Source organism: Ornithodoros turicata, chromosome 1, assembly GCF_037126465.1.
Source record: "Ornithodoros turicata isolate Travis chromosome 1, ASM3712646v1, whole genome shotgun sequence".
NCBI lineage: Eukaryota > Metazoa > Arthropoda > Arachnida > Ixodida > Argasidae > Ornithodoros > Ornithodoros turicata.
In genome coordinates this window covers 36931104-36953272 of record NC_088201.1, presented here as the reverse complement: position 1 = coordinate 36953272, position 22169 = coordinate 36931104, and the positions used below count along the sequence as shown (strand labels likewise).

General features: G+C 42.7%; 2 protein-coding genes across 7 annotated transcripts in view; one reads left to right on the top strand and one right to left on the bottom strand.

Moving 5' to 3' along the window:
* The window catches only part of LOC135378018 (mRNA (2'-O-methyladenosine-N(6)-)-methyltransferase-like), a 109079-nt gene that overhangs the window by 48061 nt on the left and 38849 nt on the right, over positions 1-22169 (bottom strand). The window contains exon 2 of one of the 3 annotated variants that reach the window (XM_064610835.1): positions 2940-3214. The exons of the other annotated variants lie outside the window; for them this stretch is intronic. The gene's annotated coding sequence lies outside the window, so the exon portion shown is untranslated. The remainder of the gene's footprint in view (positions 1-2939; positions 3215-22169) is intronic. 3 annotated transcript variants of the gene reach the window in all.
* LOC135378023 (DDB1- and CUL4-associated factor 11-like) overlaps positions 1-22169 on the top strand; it is a 44081-nt gene that overhangs the window by 9530 nt on the left and 12382 nt on the right. The window contains exons 1-11 of one of the 4 annotated variants that reach the window (XM_064610844.1): positions 8808-9139; positions 10189-10280; positions 13852-13943; positions 14386-14484; positions 15292-15356; positions 15419-15522; positions 17347-17449; positions 17547-17590; positions 18245-18368; positions 18830-18887; positions 20606-20698. In XM_064610844.1, coding sequence (XP_064466914.1) covers positions 9021-9139; positions 10189-10280; positions 13852-13943; positions 14386-14484; positions 15292-15356; positions 15419-15522; positions 17347-17449; positions 17547-17590; positions 18245-18368; positions 18830-18887; positions 20606-20698 — 993 coding nt within the window. In that variant the 5' untranslated portion in view covers positions 8808-9020. The other 3 variants (XM_064610845.1, XM_064610846.1, XM_064610848.1) reach the window with 3 other exon arrangements.

Sequence of the window (22169 nt, the reverse complement as noted above, 5' to 3'; positions counted from 1 at the left end):
GCTACGTGGACATATACAGTCAGAATTTGACTGCTACTGCGATTCGCCGTTCTGCGAATTCAAGAACTCTCAAATGACTGCAGCTACTTGGAACCCGCAAAGCTGAATATGTAGACAAAAGTGCAACACGCTTTCCAGAAAATCAGTTTGAAGAAAGATATGGGACTGTTTTGCGCTTTAGTTTCAAGTTTTCCCATTTAGTACGCGGGGACGTTCAATCACTACTCGCAGACGACGGTGGTTCGTCTTTCTTCAGACCGAAGAAACCGATGAGACCGAATGAAAGCACGTTCGGGATTGGCTACGACCGTTGAAAACAGTCCTGATTGGCTGACTCTTAGCTGTTATGTCACGTCGACGAGTAAGCAGGCTTTCTGTATCTAAGTGGTGTTGCCAGAGCTCTGCACGGCCCGGAACGTTATTACCTTCCCAAGCAGCACAGTGTACCGAAAGTCGAGTGCAATAGGGGTGGACGGTATGTGTCTTATCAACGTTCTTTAGTTTCACCAGTTCGTTCAAGGTCTTCCACCTACCCGTCCACCCCTATTGCACCCGACTTTCAGTACATTGTGCTGCTTGGGTTATGTCTGTTTTTACCTTTTTACCACCCTCGCAACAACAAACCGCGAAGCTGTGTGACATCGCACTGGCTTAGGAAAACAGCGACCAGAACACGTGGAGGGAACATATCGGGACAACTTCTGGCAAAATTACGCGTCACCATTCCGCAAGTCGGCTTCACCTAACGCCTGGGTGCTTTAGGAGAAGCTCGCTTTAGAGCACAGTCGCGCGACTCGCGGGTGGAAAGCACGTGCTGGGCCTTTTGAATCATCTCGCGAATTTGGGCAGCATTGGCCAAAGACGGAGACACGAAAGCGTTACGACAGACCTCCCGGACGTACCCGGGTTCGAATCCCGGTGCCGGCTGTGCTGTCTGGGGTTTTTCCTGGGTTTTCCTCAGACGCTTTCAGACATATGTCAGCACAGTTCCCTTAGAAGTCGGCCCCGGACGCACATTTCCCCAGGGCGTCAGTCGTGACGTTGCCCACCTCTGTGAAGCCGACAACGGCGAGCCCTTTCACGAGCACCACCACCACGACCGACCTCTTTCACTGATAGTAATGGAAAATGAACACTCACTGTCCACTTTCTTGCCTCAATTTTTATTTTTGTTTAATTCTTTTGATACGAATTTCGGACGGTACGAATTTTTTCCGCTACCCCGTGAGAGAAAGTGCCAGGGTACATCCTCCTGGCGCTCCGTTCCCGCAGTGTTCTACAATTCGCGGGAGGGTGCAACGCTGGACATCGCGCTGCCAAAGTTGGTCCGCGAGCGTCAGATATCGCTGTACGAGTACTCAGAACGGGCAACTTTATCGTTATGTGCGGGTCCATTCTCTATAGAGACAGTGGATATTTCGACGGTAAAAGTAAAAAGGATCGTTCTACGGGGCATATCATTACGTGAGGGATCGTTGTGCGTAGGTTTTACTGTATTGCTGGAAAGGCGAAGACCCAGGTTTTATGGGTGACACCAGGCAGAGATTATCAGTGAGCGCAGAATCGGAATTGTGCCATCTGCTCGAACCCATGCTTTGGACCAAAAAAAGCGTAGCGGTTTGCCTGGAATCACAAGAACGGGGGGCGTTGCAAAAAGTAATATAGTTAATATAGTAAAGCCTAGTCATTTTTGTTGCTTTTTCTACACCTGTTTTCTGCTTCTTACTTAATTTGTACCCATGAATATTGTGTGTATTTAACATATGTTAAGTAAATGACTATCTAGCTAGGCCTTTTATTTCTTTAACACAACTTTTATTTAACTGTTATTTAACCGTAATATATACAGGGTGTTTTTCTTATTCATTACAGAATTTTTATTTAAAAATCTAGCAGAGCAAAATAGATGCCTTCTTAGCAGGTGGGTTATACGACCAGGCGAACATCCTGTAGGACAGCGTATGCAACTACTGGACGCTGAGTTAGCTGAAATTCATTAATTAATTTATTAGTTAGATGTTTTCTGGGAAATGCGAGATAGCGGAATTGTAGCCAGTCATTATTTCAAATCTGTCGTCTTTATTAAACACCCTGAAGAGCTAACGTACTTCGAGATATAAATTGCCAAATTTCGCTGTGCAAATGAGTCGAAACCAGAACTGCGCTCCACTCGAGCGCAGAAAGAGCAACAGGCAATCCAGACGGCCACGTGCTTTGGAGCGATGGAGCTGATTGGAGTAGGCACTAACCTGTTGGCTAGATACACCGCTATCCGACTCAGATAAGGCGAAGGTCGCGTCTTTTCTGCGCGTTTGAAAAGCGTGTAGGCCTGGTTTCGGCTCATTTGCATACCGAAATTTGACAATTGATACCTCAAAGTACGTCCGCTTCACAGGACGTTTAACAACGACGATGGATTTGAATAATGACTGGCTCCAATTCTGCTATCTCGCATTTCCCAAAAACATCTAATTAATAAGTTAATAATTAATTTTAATAATAATAATAATTGGGGGTTTACGTCGTGAGACAACTGAGATCATGAGCGACGCCACAGTGGTCGGTGTGTGGATTGCTTTTGCCCACCTGAGGGTTCTTCAACGTGCGATGAAAGCTCATCACACGGCACCCCGTATTTAACGTCTCTCGCGGAACTTGTACCCTGCCATCTATCCATCTCAGGATCAGAAGGCGAACACGCTACCGACTGAGCCACCGAGGCCGGTAATAATTAATTTTAGCTAATTAGTCGTCCAGTAGTTGCATATTCTGTCCTACAAGATGTTCGCCGGGCCGTATAACTCGCCTGCAAAAACGGCATCTATTTTGCTCTGCTAGTTTTGTAATACAAATTTTGTAACGAATAAGAAAAACACCCTGTATATAAATCGTTGAGGAGCTAGGCTTACAATGAATTGCGCCAGAACCCCTGAACCTACCGTGCACACGTTTACGGGCGGAGGTGAACACGCTTGTGGCCGCCTCATCCAACGTGCCATCTCATCCACCGTGCCACCTCATCCATCGTGTCGTTTTGTCCATCGAGCTGCCTCATCCATTCTGAGCTGATTAGACGACATGCCAGGTCATCCACCGTGCCACCTCAGCCACCGTGCAAGGTCATCCATCGTGCCATGTCATCCATCCGGCTTGGTCATTCACCATCATCCAGAAACCGGTGTTTATTCCGGAATTTTAAATGTCCGGGCTCGCGCTTGGAGTGAGAGGATATAAGACATGTAGGCAATAAATCGTTTGTTTGTTTGTAAGAAAAAAAGAGCAATAAATCGTCTTATCTAATAAACAAGCAATTTGCATTACAAACAGCATAGCGCTTAGCACCACATCGAAATTGAACACGGCGCTTCATCATTTTTTTTTTAAATCCATCTGAAATTTCACCTAATAAACCACCGCATAGAGGAGACATGATTGTTGTGGTTCTCACGGGTACGGAACCTTTTGTTCGTGCCAGATGAATTCAGGCTGCACTACGCTCGTGATCTAATCAGTGCACATCACAGAACTGGAAGGCCGTGGCTGATGGTCAGCTCCAATGCTTCTCTGCATACTTCCAGAACTCAGTTCGGGGAAGTTGGTCCTCGAACGACAAATGTCGTTTATGGATGGTATAATGGACTTCGGGACCAACTCCCCAACATGCATCCACAGCTCGGGGTACTCATAGAACTCACTCCAACGCGACCCCATGGCTGTTGCAAGACCTTCCAACCAGCAGGTGGTACGACGGAACTTTGAGCTCGGACGTAAAATGGAGCTGTGAAGGGCCCATTATACGTTCAATGTTGTTAATTTTCAGGACATCACAAATGATATCGATAGGGTTCAAATGGTCGGAGCCCTGCCTTCATCCTAAATTGGTTCGCTGTTTGCGTATTCATGCACATATGTGGCAGCTCATGATTTTCGCGTTCCACTGAGCAATAAATGATTTTTGTTGTCAACAAGATACGTCGAATTTCTGTGTATGTTACTGCTTGGGGGACGTGTGCTTCTTCCTTTGTATTTCCAAAAGGCGATGACCAGATCGCGGATTTGCATCTTTTGCACATTTCGTTCCTGGATATGCACGGTCTCAAACAGGGATCGGAGCCAAAACAGTACCCGAACCTAAAACCCCTAAAAACCCATATTTTTCGCTGAACCGGAACTGAACCGAACCAAAATATTTTTCTCATGTTGAACCGAACAGGAACTAAACCGAAAAGAAATTACGTCGATTACCGGTTCGCGAAACGATTCAGACGTAATGTGCGTTGTGAGAGATCAGAACTACGATTTACACAGCGGATTGAGCCGCGTTGCCAAACAACTTCGAAACCGAAATTGAACAAAACGAAACCGCAACCTAAGTGCGCGAGGTATGACATCCCAAATGACATCATCAACACAATTGTGTTGAGGATCGTGCTATGGCGAGTCAAATTTCTTGCTCCCAAAGGAGAAAAAGTAGCGTTTGACTGCGCGTTCGGGAATTCGCCGTTTGGCTCAACGGGCCTGAGCCAACACTGAGCGTGCACGCTAGGTGATGTTAGGTGGCACAGTTGCGATTACGAAGTTGCTTTTGTTTCTTGTTCTTGTGAGGCCAGTGACCGTTAGCTCCGCTTACGAACACTCGCCATGAAGGACAGCGCTAAAACATTGTCATAATATTTTGGGCTGTGAAAATAACGGCCAGTCCCTGACCAGGTGTATACGATGAGGGAACGAGTACAACGTGCACCTGACGTCGCAACGTAGCAACTAGGCAACGTTGTACGGGGAATGCAGATCTGTAACACGCAGTGTTGCTGCGAACCACTGCTGTGTCGGCAACAACAACAACAACAAAATTACATTTGTTGATCAACGTTTGTTATTTGAGAATCGTAAGGATGTGCTTACTTTTAACCCATGGCAATCTGCTCAAGATTAACTTTCCTGAACCGGTTCGAACCGGTATTTTGCGCTGCTGCTGAGCCCTGCCTGAACCTGAACCCGAACCAAAAAAAAAAAAAAAAAAACGGTTCCGATCCCTGGCCTCAAACGAAGTATTTGTGCACGCTGTGGGCCTTCATGAACACGGTAGTGTGAGCTTTATAGTGCGTGAAAATGCATATTTCGTATGTTAGTGTTAATGGGTGACCGTTGCGAACCCAGGATCGAAGTATGCAAAACATGGAAATCCGCGATCTGGACATTAACATAAAAACTGCAAATAAATAAATAAATAAATAAATATATATATATATATATATATATATATATATATTATTTATTTACAGTTTTTATTTTGCAGTATGTATATATATATAAACAATTACTGCATATAAATCCGCGGTCTGGTGATGACGTCCTGAGTACCCAGTGCCAACGAACGGAAGCAGTCGAAGTGGTGTTGGCGAAGGTGTAGCAGTGTGTTTGATCTACGTCCCCATAAATGTCTGGTTCAACACTGTGCCCCCTATCATCCTTAGCTATCCAAACACTGATGACAATTTTACCTTTCACCTAATTTAAATTTACCAATTTCAGCTACAATACAATTTTTGCTGTCTTCCGTTGAAATTTGCCTGACCCTACCGCGGCAGAGCAGCTTTTCAATTGTTCAATTGTTCAATCAGCGGCCACATGTTGAAACATTTCTATCGCAAACATCACAATTCCAGTGTTCAGTTTGTTCTGTTAATTAAGAAAATTTGCCACATATTTTCGCTCTGGTAAAAAAAAAAAAAAAAACTCCCTGACACAATTGTAAAAAGAGCCTCATTGGGCAAATTCAGTGTAGTGTTGAACAGGCACGGACAACACTAACTCACAACACATTCACATTTGAGTATTTAACGAAAGTCTCGTCGTTCGTGTCACAGCCCTTTGTTCTTGGGGAGGTAGAACGCGTTGTAGATAAGCGCGGTGGTTGTGCTTTTAGTGCTTTGTCCCACACCATCGCACACGAAAACGTCTGTAAGTCTTCTGTCAAGTTCCTTTCACAGACGAGACAGTGATGTGGTCGAAACACAGGAATATATTGTAAATTGAAAACCCATTTCAAATCTCTACTTATCGGGCTCTACCGATAACGGCCACCGATAACGGCTAACCGATTACGGAGCCCTGCGTGCATCATACTCGACAGAATGCCTTGGGAGCGGTCGCTTACTGGGTCAGTTCGGGAGCTAAAGTGGGTCGCGATAGTATCCTCATCCACCGTGCCATCTCATCCACCGAGCTGGGTCATCCAACGTGCCATCTCATCCACCAGTGGATGAGTTGAGAGGCGGGAACACTTCCTCCTCTGCACGCATCTCCCGTGAGCTCTTCTTTGCGACAGTCGAGCAGGCGGAGCTAAAGCGGAATTTTTACTGTTTTTTCTCGACTATTTCTGTTGCGATGCTGTGCATAGTTTTTGTTGGGTCTGTGGTTATCCGTGGGGGAGGTTATCATATTTCTGTAAAAAAAAAAAAAAAAAAGAAAGGTTTGCTTGGCAATTTTCAAAGTTCAATTGAAACAATAAATTTCCCGCAATTAAAAATTGTCCAAAGCCTTCCTTACTGGTGGCAAAAGTTTCCAGAAAGTAATTGCCGAAAGTCCCACAATCCTCCGCCGAGTAAGTCGGCAGGTAGAATTTTTTATCGCGTTAGGTGAAACACCCTGTATAAGCAGTGTTTTAACTGCTTCTTTTGTCTGAAGAAGGGCAGGCTCTGCCCGAAAGCTCACGTATTAAATAGTTACTCTGACTTCGTGCTTCATTCTTTCGTTATTATTTTTCTTCACGACGTTTCAATAAGCTGGACTGTGTATTATTTTACCCTCTTGATCTCATATATCAGTTGTAGACAAGATACGTTTCAGAAAAAAAGAGTAGAGTGGGGAGCACCTAATCCCTTTTGATACAGGGCAGACTTCAGAAAATAAAGTCACAGGTGCGCAGTGATTGCCAATTTAACATTCGTTCGGGGACAATATCCCGAATTCCCCGCTCTTTTCGTAAAATTTTGTATTGTCCCATTCGGCTAGGCGGCGCTGCGCTCGCCAGAGCCACTCTGTCGGTTCTTCGGTTTCGTTTTCGGTTTCGTGGTATAGCTCCCCCCCCGATAGTGTCTTCCCAGTCTTCAATTTCCCCGGCTTCTCCTAAGTTTGTACGCAGCTCCATCGCAATCGAGTATAATATGCCGTAGTGTCTCTGCTGCCGTGCCACATAATTGGCATGTGGGATCGACGTCTGGTAGACGTCAATTGACGACAATTGGTAGAGCCCTGGACCGGTAATCCAGAAGATGTGGGTTCGATCCCTACAGCTGGCTAACCTTTTCAGTGACTTTCATCTTTTATCGTTGATTTCTTAGGCAATTTGAGGCTTTGTTTGTATCTGTCCCTTCTATGTTGTTCCAGCCTCAGAACATCAGTTTCTCTCTTGTCTCCGAAGAGTTCGCTTTTTCTTGCATTGTTGGCAGCACCCGGTTCGTGCCTGGAAAAGCAGGGCACTCACTCTGTCGCCTCTGTTATGTATCTGCAATACTCTGCTCTGTATTGTCATGCTCTGTATTCGCTGGAGACGCCTGGTTTTGACTTGTACCTGTTGTATTCCCTGAGACTCTGCTTTTTCCTGACAGTTTCTTTGTAATCTTCAATTTCGTTGTTGTTGATGTCATACAATGTTGATTTCTTCATTTGTAGTTTGTCCATTCTCTTTCGTTCTGGACCTTAATTGTGTCGTCTAGTTCCTCTTCTGTACTTTCTATCGCAATGGTTGAGTTTTTATATCCACTCTGTTTCTATAGAAATGATCGTACTGCCACAGGGTGGCATTGAAGTCTGTGGCAACCGTAGCAACACAGATCTACAACATGTTGCAATGTGCCAATGTAGCTCTTACGATAACAGACCGCCAAGCAGATCGCTCGGAAATAGCACACCGCCACTACCATCCCTATAACATACAGGATCTTATGGAACCAAGTATGGAACTTATCCGACTGGACGGCAGCCATGAGCTCGGCGACCGTTTGACCTCAACCAGATTCATAATCAAGCCAGCTCAACAAATGCTGACGGCCAGTGGAGTGTGTATATTAAATTCGCGGCGAGGAAAGGCCGGGACTAGAAAACTAGAAATCAAGAAGGTCGCGCACAAAAACGCGGTAACCAACACATCCAGAGGAATAAATTTCTGAGCAATATGTTTCACACCTTCAAACCTTGTTCGTCTTTCCATACTTCGAGTTTATTCGTTATGGCTCAACTCATCAGCTCTCTTGTTTTTTTTTTTTGTTTTTTTTTGTCATTCATTAAATATTCGGTTCCACTTCCGGGCTGTACATTCTGGCCATAGGCCATGTCCTCCGTAGAGGAGACATATCAGAAATGACAAGAGTCACGAAAAAAAAAAAAAAAGACAACGATGAGTAATTTGATAGTAATTCGTAGTCCCCTTTCGCGTACATTGTCGGGGTGTTTGTCAGTCTTCCTTCAGATTCAAGGAAATACAGATAAAATCGCGTTATACGTACAGGCAAGCTGGTGGAGTAAATCCTTATAATGAAAAATATTGAGTGTGGCAAAAATACAAAGTTGAGTTCTTGCTGTCTCTCTATTTTTGCCCAAGCTGCTTTTTGACTATGGATTCAAGGAAATGAAAGTTTTGTCCACGATTGAGGCTCGGTGGAACAGCTACCAACGTTCGCATAGAAGGTATGCTCACTCCGTGCCTCCGTGAGGAGCACGCAAGCACGACGGTGTCGCCACCTGCCACGACAGTGGGAAATGCCATTGTGCGACTGAAATTCGGGCACTGTTTTTACATCCCTTGCGATACTGGTGATACTAGATGTACCAGGCGTGCTTCCAATGGCGTTAGCGCTTCTTGTCTGTCCTTCCGGTTCATCCGTTTACCACGTATTCGTTTGTTTTGGTGTATTGGTCCTCAGCTGATAGAGAACCGAGTTGCACGACATGGCGCTTCCGTGCTTCGAATGTCGTATTACACTAATCTTCAAGCCTAAGTGAATCGCAGTGGCCCTATGGGCCTGAATGCTTCTTCTCTGGCTAGAATGTGTGACAGGCCTGCAACAGCGTCTGACGCGAGAAGGAATAACGAGAACAGAGAGTATGATAGCGTGTTGCAGCTTTTGGTTAGAAGGTAATAATGCTCGTGTATGCTCACGTGAAGGCTGTCTTTGGAACTACTGAGGATGTAACTTTATGATGCGATTGATGGTTGTCTAGTTCTGTTCCATTAAATCCCTAAGCTGTAGAAACGTGCCGTTTCGAAACCTTTCTGATCTTGCGTTGTGAACTGCGAACAGTGTGAAGGTCAACGCATTCTGTAGCGATGCAGGGTGCGTGCAAGGAGTGCATGTCCGCGGCAAAAGGGTATAAACGTTTCTGCATATAAATTATATACAAGCACTATTCTAACACCTCGCATAGAGTGCTTAGTTTTTTACTTCTCTGATATCCTTGAAAGGTTCACGTACGCAATAACGCATGTTTTCTCCTCAAGCATATTACTTCACCTTTTGTCTGTTGACTGCATTGAACATGTATCACCTCAGCGTCTTACTTTGTCATGATTTTCTGCACAGTGCCTGACTGTCTGATGAGTGCAGATCTGTTTGTTTTTCGTGAGCCAAACTTGCGTGTGTCTGACGTATTTTGTTCCGTAGCTGCAGTCGCAAAGCATTTGTGATTCTGTCTGCGAAGAGCAACAAAATGTAAACCATGACACCTGCAACTTTTTTTTAATATTCTAATAAAGGACTGCTTTGAGCCATTTTAGAATATTAACAACTGTAGCAGAGTGACAATAAGAAACTGTAGCTAATACTGGCATGTGTATTATTAAAACATTTTAATCAAGCTTCCAATGCTTTTTACCCTAGACTATTGTTATACATCATGCATGCATATTGCCCAGATTACCAGCTTTTCTCTTTTATTTTTTGCCACCTGATCATTAATTGTCCCTTTCCATTTACCAGCCATTGATAATGTAATATTTCTGCCAAGTCAAATGATCCAAATGTAGGTTCCAGACTTGCGAATCAGCCATTATGAATTGTTTTATGCAGCATGTAAATTAACAGCATGTATGCAACCAGTAAAACTCATGCTTCTCCTTTGCCTTAATATTAGCTGGATAGTAGTGTTACCTAATTTCAAGCCTGCTTTTGTGCTCTTCCTTTTTAGTGCAGAGACGAGTCAAGTGAGAATCCGCTCTTCAGAAATCCTTTTTCAGGATGATTCCGATGAAGATGGAAGCACAAGCAGTATATCTCGCGGTAAGCAACTTAGTGGAATTTTTATAATTATTATTGTACAGTTTGAGACTCAGTCCAAAATAACTTGTTACAAGAGGCTGAGAAAGGTGCGCTTCCATGACATAAAAGTTGCTGAAATATACCCTGAAAACTGAAGAAGTCATACTCACTTGGTGACCCATGCATGCTTTGAATGTTGAAATATACATATTTTGTGTGTACTTGCATTAATCTATCACTACCACGAAATCAAAGGGCTTTGCAATGATGAGGTAGTGTAAATACTAAGCACAAATCTCACATACTTTCTAGATGAGGAGTGTCAAACTATACAGGGTGTTTATTTTTATCCTTTACATAATTTTTATAAAAAAAGGTCTTTCTTTTCATAAAATTTGTATCATAAAAAAGGTCTCAGGATTTGTTGTTATGGATGTTGCCCTTTTCTACTTCCAAGCTCAGGTTACTTGGGCTTCTCTCACCTGCTTGAAAAGCTATGAGAGCAGTACAGATGTCGTTTTTGCAATTGAGTTATACAGCCACACGGACATCCTCTCAAAGAAAGTATGCAACTACAACATGACTAATTGCAGTCATGTCTCGATTATCAGGACGCCTCGGGTGTCGTCGCTTTCCGTCCGGATAACGAATTTCCGGATAGCCGAACCAAGCAAACCTTCGGGGAAACATTGAAAAATTGGGAAATCTCTTTATAGCTCCAGAAAAGGAAACAAAGAAAATATATATATATATTTTTTTACTTTTGTGTTAGTGCCGCGAAGCAACTGTGGCTATGAGCGGCGTACAGATGAGGACAGATGGAGAGAGGACAGCAGGAAGGTGTGGGGGACAGGGGGGTTAGTATGCGTCCTGGGCCGACTTCAGGGGGAACTGTGCCGACATTCGTCTGGAAAGTCTTCGGAAAACCCAGGGAAAAACCTCAGACAGCACAGCCAGTGGTAGGATTTGAACCCACCACCTCCCAGTCAGCACGACACCTACGAGTGAGACGCCTTGACCCACTCGGCCATACCGCTGGTCATATAGTACTACAGTCGACCCCCGTTTATCCGGACGGTGCTGTTTCTGGCGAAATCGTCCGGATACCGGGGCATGCGGATAAATGAAACGACCGAATAGGAACGTCCTACAGAGCAAGGTTTAATTGCAACATAGAAATCTCGTCAATGACAGCTGTTACATAGTAGCGTAGGCACTCGATTCCTGCAAACTTGTGCTAATTCCATAGAGTTGAGCCACGCTGCTCGAAGAATGTCAGTGCGGTCGCAAAGTGTCGATGTCCGAACTTTGTTTCTCACTGCGTCATCGGCACCGTCTTGCTGCACATCATCGGAGGCAACAGCAGCAATCACACCGTCATCAGTCATAGCTGCACATGCGTCATCATCCTTTTCAACGTCAACGTAGTCAGAAACCGCAGCATCATCTACGGCAGTCGCAGTGAGCCTCTGCACCAGGGATCGCAGCTGAGCTAGGGGAATGTCTTCATCGGCCAACGGGCCGTAAGCAGCAGGCCCTCGGGTTGGAGTTTTCCCTTCTAGAACCGGACAGTTGCTCGAGATATTTCCAAATGACTCGACAGGTCAACGTGACCCAACGCACACAAATAGAAAAGGGGGTCATCGTGCAGGGTTGTCTCCCTTACGGAGGAATGTAGGTCCCTGACGTGTGACGGGAATAACCCCAAAACAGCGAAAAGGGTGACGAAGCGGGGTCAGCGTCTCCTCTTACTCACGGTAGTCCGGATAACTGAAGCTGGATTACAAGAATTTTCGACTTTCGTTCCCTGGAATTCTTGTCCGAGTCCGGAAGCTGAAGTCCGGATAAACAAGAACAAAATACATGCAGGAAAATCCGTTCCCGTGCCTTTTGTCCGGATACCGCGGGATCCGGATAAATGAAGTCCGGATAAACGGGGGTCGACTGTAGTTGGCTATTTACATTGAGAGGGTTTAAGAAGCGAAAGTAAAAGTCACAGACATGATTTGACATGGCTTCTGCTTGTATACACCAGCAAGACGAGGGCACATTTTGTGTAAAGAACACGGGTTAGTTGGTATTAACATATTGTTAAGTTCATTACTTGTCTTGGACAGCATAATTAGGGCCCTCAGTTTTCGGGTTTTATTTTTTGTGAAAATTGAGGGGGTAAATATCGGGTTGAAAATCAGGACCTGCCAAACAGGGTAAAATCGGGTGATATACTGAGAAGTGATGTATTTTCGGGTGAAAAAAAAAAAAAGATTCTTTTATGTGTTGAAATTAATTAATTGTTCGATAATGAAGTTGGGAGTGCGAGGCAAGCTGTCACAGCCGCACTAATCTAACCTAATATGTCACTAAACACAGTGTATGATGTCATAGGTTAAAGATGGCTTTCCCGTAACACAAATAAATGAATCGAAAAGTTCCGCTAAATCTACAAACGTGCACTTAAAGGAACAAACGGTACAAAAATCTAACACTGAAGTTTTCAACTTATATAATGACACAAGCTTTCATGTAGCAGACTACTGTCACACCTGAAGAAATGTAGTCTGCTACATGAAAGCTTGTGTCATTAAATAAGTTGAAAACTTCAGTGTTGGATTTTTGTACCGCTTGTGCCTTCCGTGGACGTCGACGAGACCCTTCATCTTTCTTGTACTTAAAGCAACAGAAGCGTATACGAAGAGGGGAGTCAAGTCCTGTAGATCACATAAACAAAATACAGAAGCTGACACTGAAGATTTTTGTTTAAGTTTAATTTGTACAAGCTTTCGCGTGGAGGTCCTTCCACGCTTCCTCACTTACCTGAGGAAGCGTGGACCTCCACGCGAAAGCTTGTACAAATTAAACTTAAACAACAACAACAACTTTATTTTCGACCTTGGAGAGTGGGGAGTTTCATCGCCACAGGCGATACTCTACCCCATTGCTGGATGGAATGGGGGGGAATAAAATAACGAGCCCCTTCACAATAACGATCGAAGTCCGATGGTGTCCAGAAATGTCAGAAGAGCTTTGAGCGCAGAGCGTTGCTGGGCTGGATTGGGCCAGGGACCAAGAAGTCTCTTCGTCGGCTGGACTCTCGCCCTTTCTCCCTTAAACAAAAATCTTCAGTGTCGGCTTCTGTATTTTGTTTACTTAAAGCAACACTAAGCATTCGTTGAAGTGGGCTTGACCGCAATACACAGAAGTGCTAGGTGAAGCCAACTTTCAAATGGTGACGCCTACCAAAGGAACATTTTTCATGCTAGAAATCGGACCTGCATGCAAGCGTCCACAAATCCAAACCCGACATGTTTTGTTTACTTCACCAGCAAGACGCGGCGCGGTCGGGAGCGGTTGCGCGATTGCCGTAGTTCTCGCGTGTGCGGATCAAGTCCTTGGTTTGCACTTTCGCAAGCCCGGTTTACGGGTTTTATCGGGTTAAACCCGAACTATTTTGATGTAAATCGGGGGGTAAAAACGGGCTTTATCGGGTTTTACCCGAAAACTGAGGGCCCTAAGCATAATATGTGTACAAGGTGTGTAAGTAATATTATTGCCCAGTAAAATACTTTACATGGGATAAAATTTGTGCCGACAGATTCACTGGATGCAGGTGGCGGTCTCATATCAAGAAAATGTTATTTTCAACTTGTTTCAGCTGTCCCCAGCCCAGACTCTACTGCTGTACAGGTGAGTTTCTGGGTCACTTTACCTCACTAGAGCCGGGTTCAACTTAAGAACTGCACATTAAGGCCCGCCCTACGCTTGTTCCTATCGGCTGCAATACGTTCTTACTGTTCTTACGTGGAACACAGGTGTAATAGCAAGCATCACTGCAACAAGCTGTGTTCGGCAGTGAAGTGTATCAGTTTTAGTTTGGTTTTCTCAGCTTTGACGCGTGTGATATTTGCTGTGATTGCTGTAATGTTATGTTCATGTTCATTTGTTTGTTTTTGTACCCCCGCTACTCTATGCCGCAAGGCGATGTAGCGTAACAAGCATAAATAAATAAATAAAAATAATTGCTTAGTTTTAGTGTTCTGTATAACTTATGTTGTTATAATTCTTGCTGTGTATTGCTCTGTACCAGGCCACCAGTAGCCACCACTATAGTCTTTTTTTATATATTTAGACCAACGACTTGCACAATATGGTGAAGCTGCAGTCAGGGGAGCGCAATTGGCGACGTCGGGGACCAAAGACACGCTCTATTGCACATGTCTTACAAGAGGTAAATCTGTTACGTCTAAGGACTGTCTCAGTGTCATATGCAGTACTTGTGCTGTAAGTCTGCACAGTAGTGCCAAATTTTGTGTGAGTCAAGTAAAAAGTAAAATAAAATTCCAAGCTGCATAAAATAGTTGGAACAGTAAAACATAAAAATAACAGAAAATGAATTTCACAACAATATGAAAACTTCAGAAGTAAATGTAGATGAGAAGAAAATGCTAATTGGTAAGGAAGAATTTGAAGGGAAAATGTGGCAGCTTGAGAAAGAACAGGAGCTACTTCTAGTGAAGATGGAAGTCAGTTAATGTGAAGGGCATTACATAAATGTTACATTGTTATGAAATGGTGCCTGCGATAAAGAAGTACTATGGTTGCCCTTCGACATTCCTGCTTACACTTTCTGGTGTAGCTCTACCTTTCCTTGGAGTGTGGCAGGTGTTCAGAACAGCAGAACAGAGAAAGATAAGGGACAACAGGCTCTGTTAGAGCTTGTAGATATCATGTTGCATGATTGGGGAAGCCTGAGCTTGGGCACATAAAGGGACGACATGACACCACCAGCTGTTGTGTCGTCCTTTTATGTTCTCAAGCTCGGGCTTCCCCAATCATGGATACGGACCACGCGCTTGCCTGCATTTATGCCATGTTGTCTATATTATATTGCCATTGTTGTGTGCCTTCATGGTGTACATTGTATTTGTTGCCAAATGTACATTTAATTTATGTGCAAAAAACATTACTGAGGATTTTTTATACTTGTACATTGTTACTGTGCCAAATTCGTACAAGAATTGAAAATAATTTTCAGAGGGAGTTTGGCATGCCGTTCAGGAATATTTTTTCCAAAGGTGACAAGTGCAGGATAACTTCCAGGTACCCATTACATTCCGCATGCACAAGCCGAGCTGTTGTCTGATAGGTGTTTCTTTGTGTAGGCTACTACCCAATCAGAAATCGCCTCACTCGTTGAACTACATGAGCAAGTCATTCTGTGGGACGTACGCTAGGAATGGAGATATTTTCATGACTGCATGCCAAGGTAAGTCTTGCACTTAGAAGCTGTTTTGGACTTGTGACTTCACTGACGTAGAAGACAAGAGTCTATTTGTTTGCACATGATAATCGTCATGTCAGGGTTTTATTTACCGTATTTACTTGCATAATTTGCGTGCCCCTACTTCAGCACAAGAAATGGCAAGAGAATAAAAAATTGCATAATTTGTGAACCCGCGTATTTGCACGCGGATATCTGGTCCGCGCGTCTCAGCAACCGCGGCAATTGCTTTTCGCTTACCATGCAGTTTTCGCAATGCCGTCAGTGCTACCGAAGTTACTGCAGTGCAGTTGCACACACTTTCGGGTGACGGTCCACTGATGCGATGGACGATACTGTCACTCAAACTACAAAACACAGAAAGAAATGTTGAACAAACACGGTATGAACTTACAGCACAACATGACAAAGTTGGCGAACATAACATGATTTCGGTTGTCAGGTGTGACTAGCAGAGTCTTTTAGCAGCGTCTCGACGTATTTCACCGGTAGATGAGCGGTAGTGGGCCCAGCATTTTGCCTCCTGACCGTCGGCGGCTGAACGGTATTTGAGTATACTTCTTTTGCGCTTGCACAATGCAGTGATAACGTCAATATTGGCTCTACCAGGAGCCTATGTGACCGGCATGCTAAAATTCTGAAATTTTTCGTCGTTTGGATATCGTAACGAACGTTCCCGCACAATTTGCGCACCCCAAACTTTTCAGACTTTTTTGGAGAGAAAAAGTGCTCAAACTATGCGTGTAAATATGGTATGCAATATCAATATGCAAAAAGTTTACATATTGGTTAATTAATGTTTTTAGCTTACATACAATATGGACACTTCCATAAGGATGTTAAAATTTGGGCTTGTTAGTACAACCTGTTTCTATCAAAACTCTGTGCTTGTTTGATAGTGAGGTTTGAGAGAAACAAGTTGTACCAGACATGCTCACCCCACCCTTGTCCCGTTGCAACACATTTTATTTTGCATTAATAGTCATCTACTGTATTTATACTCTGCCCTTGTGCTACCCAAGGCAAATGCTGAATCATTTGTCTAAAAGTGTGTGTTCTCAGTTTTGACTAATGAACTTCATAATCATGGAAGATAGAAGTTTGACGCAGTGATAACTTCAGTACCTTTTCACTGATGCCATTGTAGTTCTGAGAAAAGGGATCGAGCCAATATAGCGTGCAATTTGGAGCTTGTTTTTGTTGTTCCACCAGAAATGCAATTTTTTGTTTGCTTTCCCATAAATGCAAGGGTGAAAAGGCAGCAGCTCTTGTTCTCTCATGTTCTCTCATGTTCTTTCTTTCCATATCATAAAATTAGTATGTCCGCAGGCAGACACCATGTATATTAGTATGTATACAAAAATCAAATTCTTTGAACAGCTGTCTAGACTAATCAGTTTATTTACCATGGTTAGCCCAATAAATAGGTCTATGTGTTGAGGAACTACTCTTTGAACACACTATGTGAGCAATGAAAAATTATGACGTGTGTCTCCAATGCATGAATGTACGTATTATTACAAAGTGATCTAGTCGTAGACAAAAATAATTCTGCACTACTCAGCTACACTGCCAGTATTATCAAAAGGAAGACAGAATAAAAATGATCCACGAATCAACAAGTGACGCAAAACAAAGTATGTATTGAACATGTGTGTTGCATCACTTTAGGTAGGTTAATCATGTCCTTATGTTTTTCTTGATTTCATTAGAATACATTTGCAGTTTTCCTTAGAGTTAACTACGTAAAAGTGTTATACATGATTTGTACTGCACTGGTTTCATTTGTAGTACTGCACACACTTTCAGACTGCGTAATTCGTGTGTACGATAGCAGCCAAGGAGGTTTCAGAGAGATCAAGTCTGTTGCTGCAAGAGATGTCGGATGGAGCATATTGGATATGGCAGTCAGGTAGTCAATGTTTCTGGTCTTTTTTGTGCTCATGCCTTCATAATTATTGATTAATACTTAAAAGGTTAGTACTGATTTTAGTAATATCTGTTTTTAGTCCCGATGGTGTGTACTTTGTCTACTCGAGCTGGTCTGAATATTGTAAGTTGCAATCCTCCTTCTTTGATACTTTGATCTTCTAATACTGTTTCTTTATAGTACATCTTTATGCAAATCAGCTATATTCAACTAGATATATTTTTGTACACAAATTATCCTCCTTGCTTCTTTACAAGTACAGGACAAAACATTTTGCATAAAATTTAGCAAGAGCACCTCAGCATTTAGCAGGTTACTGTGCCTCTCAAAGGGATAGAAAAGGTGTTCTCTGCATGGCAGGATTTTAAACACCTGCTGCAGAGGCAATAGGTTCCTTGTGGCAATCAGGGGCAGATCTAGAGGGGGTCAGGATGTCCTAACCCCCTCCTCAATTTCTGTCTTCACATAGTGCTTAACTGACATAGATCGTCTATCTGCCATGCTGGCCAAGGCTGGACCCCCCTCTCAGAAAAATCCTGGATCCACCCCTGGTGGCAATCCTTTGTTGCAGAAAGACATGTTTATTGGTAAACTTGTCTGCAACTGCAAAAAAAAATTTTTTTTTGTGGAGTGGGCCTTTCACTGAAACTTCGACGAAACTGTGTAAATGTCTGTATACAAGGTACCTGTAATGCATTTCACCTGTTGGGTGTTACACAGAAAACAAAAATAACACCAAGATGTACACAAAAAATTTCCTTTTTTTGAATTGCACAGTACATCTTTGCAATGTTTTCGGGGAGCACGAAGTTCATCAGGCGTTACCACTCTACCCTGATGATCGGCGGTTCTGCATATTCTCCCTTCAGTTTTCTTCTGATGGTAGAGAAATTCTTGGTGGGTGAGTGTCCGTGATGTTTCCCTGTTTTATGTATTTCTAAAAGTGACATTGTGAGAGACTAGTGTAGTGCTATACGTGCACTCGGAAGAGGAGCTCTATCTAACTTGAAGTCTACCAGAAAATGGCATAACCAGTACAAAAGCAGAAATGCTGTGGCATCCGCACCAAACGTACAAGGAAGGCTGCTTAAAACATTTGTGAAGAAACCCTCATAGCGACTTTCAAAAAGCAGTAGGAGAGTTGATTGCCCCTTATGCTACTATTTATCTTGCTACTACTAGCAAGAAGCATGTCCACTTGTGTAAAGTAATGCACCTGCCAATACCCCAGACTTTAGAGTTTGAGCTAGTGCCTATTGGCTTCTTCGCTCGTCTCATACTTATTTGGAATTGCTGCTTTCGGAAACTGATGTCAAATACGCATAACAAGTTACAGTCTAAAAGAGGTTTTACTTGTTGCAGTGCAAATGATAAATGCCTTTATGTATATGACCGTGAAGTACATCATCGTTCTCTCAAGGTAACATGCTTTACCTATGTGTTAAAATAGCATTATTGAATCTTGAGTCTTGCATTGATCTGACTAAATTCAAGCTTTTTGTGCTATGCTCATTATTTTGTGAAACAGTCTTGTTTAATCTCTCGATTTTGTTTACAGCTTCAGTCCTTTTGTTTTGTTTGTTTTATATCCCACTAACAAGCCTTGATAACCTAATTTACAGAACCTGCAATAATATGTACAGTGATCAGGTAATATAATTTATTGTAACCAGTGCAGTATTTCATGCATCAGTGAGAGATCTAATAGCATCTATGAAAGTTTATGGGCACAAAAGCAGTGTAGTTAATGTGGAGCCTCTGTTGCCAATTGTTACAATCTCCCCAAATATAACATTGCTGATGATTTAACGATTTTCTTTTTAGAACTGGTCTACATGAGTGATGTTCAGCATGAAAATTACTTCGTGTTCCAAAATTATTGCTCTCTAGAAACAGCACACAGCTCTGTCTAAAACACTGGATTGGGCGGAGTAGCTATACAGGGTGTTCCACGAGAGGATGTCACTAAATTCCTAAAAATAGGTTTTACTTCAAAAACTGATAAAACTACTTGAAATATACTCATACAGACTTTTGCCAGAGATTGAGGCCGTTTGCATTCGTGTCACATATTAATTAAGCTAAGTTGCATAATTAAACTCTAAAAATTACCAAGCAAAGCCACAATTTTTCTTCTTGAATTCCAAAACGTATGACCGTAACACACTTGCTTCCACTCTTGGTAACAGTGCACTTAAGGTTACTCAAAGGTGGTGAGAAAGACAGTATGCTTGAGGGGCCTGATTGGCAGGTGACATGCATATCTGTTGTGAATTATGTTGCTAAAAGTCAGTTGGCAGACGTCGCAACCACAATGTCTTCTCCACAATAACCCCATAAAACTTTAAAAAAAATCGAAATCTCCTGTTCTGTACACACATGTGAACAGCTGAGTTCCAAAATGAGCTAGGTTACTTTTTGCCAAAATTGAGGTAGGTGGCTAAAGGGCCCCACAGGCCTTGCTAGCGGTTCAGAAGGTCGGGGTACCTTGAGCTCTGTGTCCGCCCGAAATAACAACAAAAAAAAACAAGGTCTGTGGGGACGTGAGTTAAGTTGTGCATGCACAATCATCTTTTTCTCGATTCCGAAACATATACGACTTGGAAATCAATTCCTCATATATGCGTTGACCTGCGAATGCTTTCTAGCCTTTAGTCTGTGTGTCCTCCCTTTTCATTGCTATTCTGAATTGTATCCCAATTCTAACTTGTATTCCAAATTGTAGCTGCTAGTTGCCCATTATATTATTTTTTTGTTTCTCATCTGCCATCACATGCAGCTCCCTTCTTCCCTCTCAGTGCCATGTATTGATGACCCAAAAAGGTCATATAATGCCAATATGTTTAGCTTAGCTTTACAAACACTACTGCTTTGCCATTTGTTTCATTATATTCTAGCATACTGTCATTGGTCATCATGTTATATTTCTTGCGTTATCCGAACTTAACATTATGAGGGTTTTAACTTATTAGAGTAAAAATTCTATTAGCAAGTGCAGTAACACCCCTAGGATGAACTTCACCTGAATTGCAGTATTGCAGGTTGTGTGCCTTTACTGTACAGCTTTACCAGCCACTTTCCTTCTGTCTTACTATTTTTTACTCTAGCAAGATTCTAGCTTTCTTTAATATTTTTCAGATACAAGCTCATGAAGATGATGTAAACACAGTTTCATTTGCTGACAAGACATCGCAAATTCTGTTTAGTGGAGGAGACGATGGATTATGCAAAGTAATTGTTGTTTTTCATGTGTGTTTCTCAGTAACCTGCTCCCCACTGTTGCTAAGCCACATACATTTTTGCTATTCTTGTGTTACCCTTCGTAATCCTCCACCCTTCTATATACGTAAAGCTTGTCCTTAGGACCCGCTCACACGTTTTCAAATTCTAGTAAACTCTTTCTCGTCTTCATGTGATATCTTTTCCTCGTAGACTGCCATAAAAAATAACATTACATCTCGCTTGTCTTAACCTGTTATCCTGATTGATTTATTTGTCCTCTGTATTGACTTTTTTAGTTTCATGACCCCCTTTTCTATTGTATTGTCTCAAGTATTGTATTTCTAGTATTTCTCCCTGCATTGTAATTTTGGTATGTTTGGTTTTGGTTGCCCATACGTCCATCATATGTATATCTGTTTTTATATGTGTGCATGTGTGTTTTTTTACCTCCTGGTACCTTGAATTATTGCCTTCTTGCCTTCATTTGCTTCATCATAATGCCATGTAATGCTGCATAATATATGCTACATTTACTATTGCTGTATTTTAGTGGTGCGCCAACATCAAGACAATAAGCTCATTCATTCATTCATAAAGCAATTTCATGATAGCAATTGCTATTATCATTATTATTTTATTTCCATTGAAGTCATTAATAACTTAATGTTAACTGAGAACAGCATATCTTGCATGTACTTCCATACTGGTACTGAACAAAGTTGCAATCTTCCCAATGTGGACTCTTAGTCGTAGAACACCTCCTGCACGATATACTGTATAAGTGGTTAAATTCATGGGCTCAATAATTCGCAAATTTGTGAGGAGCCACGATCAGGCAATTCGCGGAACCTTAAATTCGCTATACCGAGGCGCATCGACCCTACATCAGGCGTCTTAGGGACCCTCCACCTTGAACTACCAGGAAGAAGTTAACAAAAGGTATCATAACTGAACAATAACCCATTGCATTTGTCTTCCTCTTGAGCCCTTCTGAATGAGAGGGCTGCGATTAGTGGGTCCTTAATCAGCTCGTATCTGGGTCATTGCTGAATTGCCCTGTCTCCCATCATTCTTGTCACCACATCGAGCAGGTACAATTGGCACTCGATAGTGATGCGATAACTTTTACAAAGGCCCATCCGCATGACAGCGTGCTTAAACCCATACACGCTTGCTGGATGATCCAGGCTTACGAAACTGAAATCACGGGATGCCGACATCCACGCGAGATTCCTGAAGGCTGGACTACTGTCTCCACTTGGGGGCACCGGAGAAGAACTGAACATTTTGTGAGGCCATGCAGTGTAATAGCAGAAGAAACCACGTACCATGTTGCCTCATGTTGGTACATATGTTGCCTCTGTGTCCTGGATAAAATTTTTTACATTTTTTGTTTGCGTATTTTTCTATAATCGAATATAAGAGATAATATACATATATATATATAAAGCGAAAGGGAAGGGGACACAGCGACGGATTT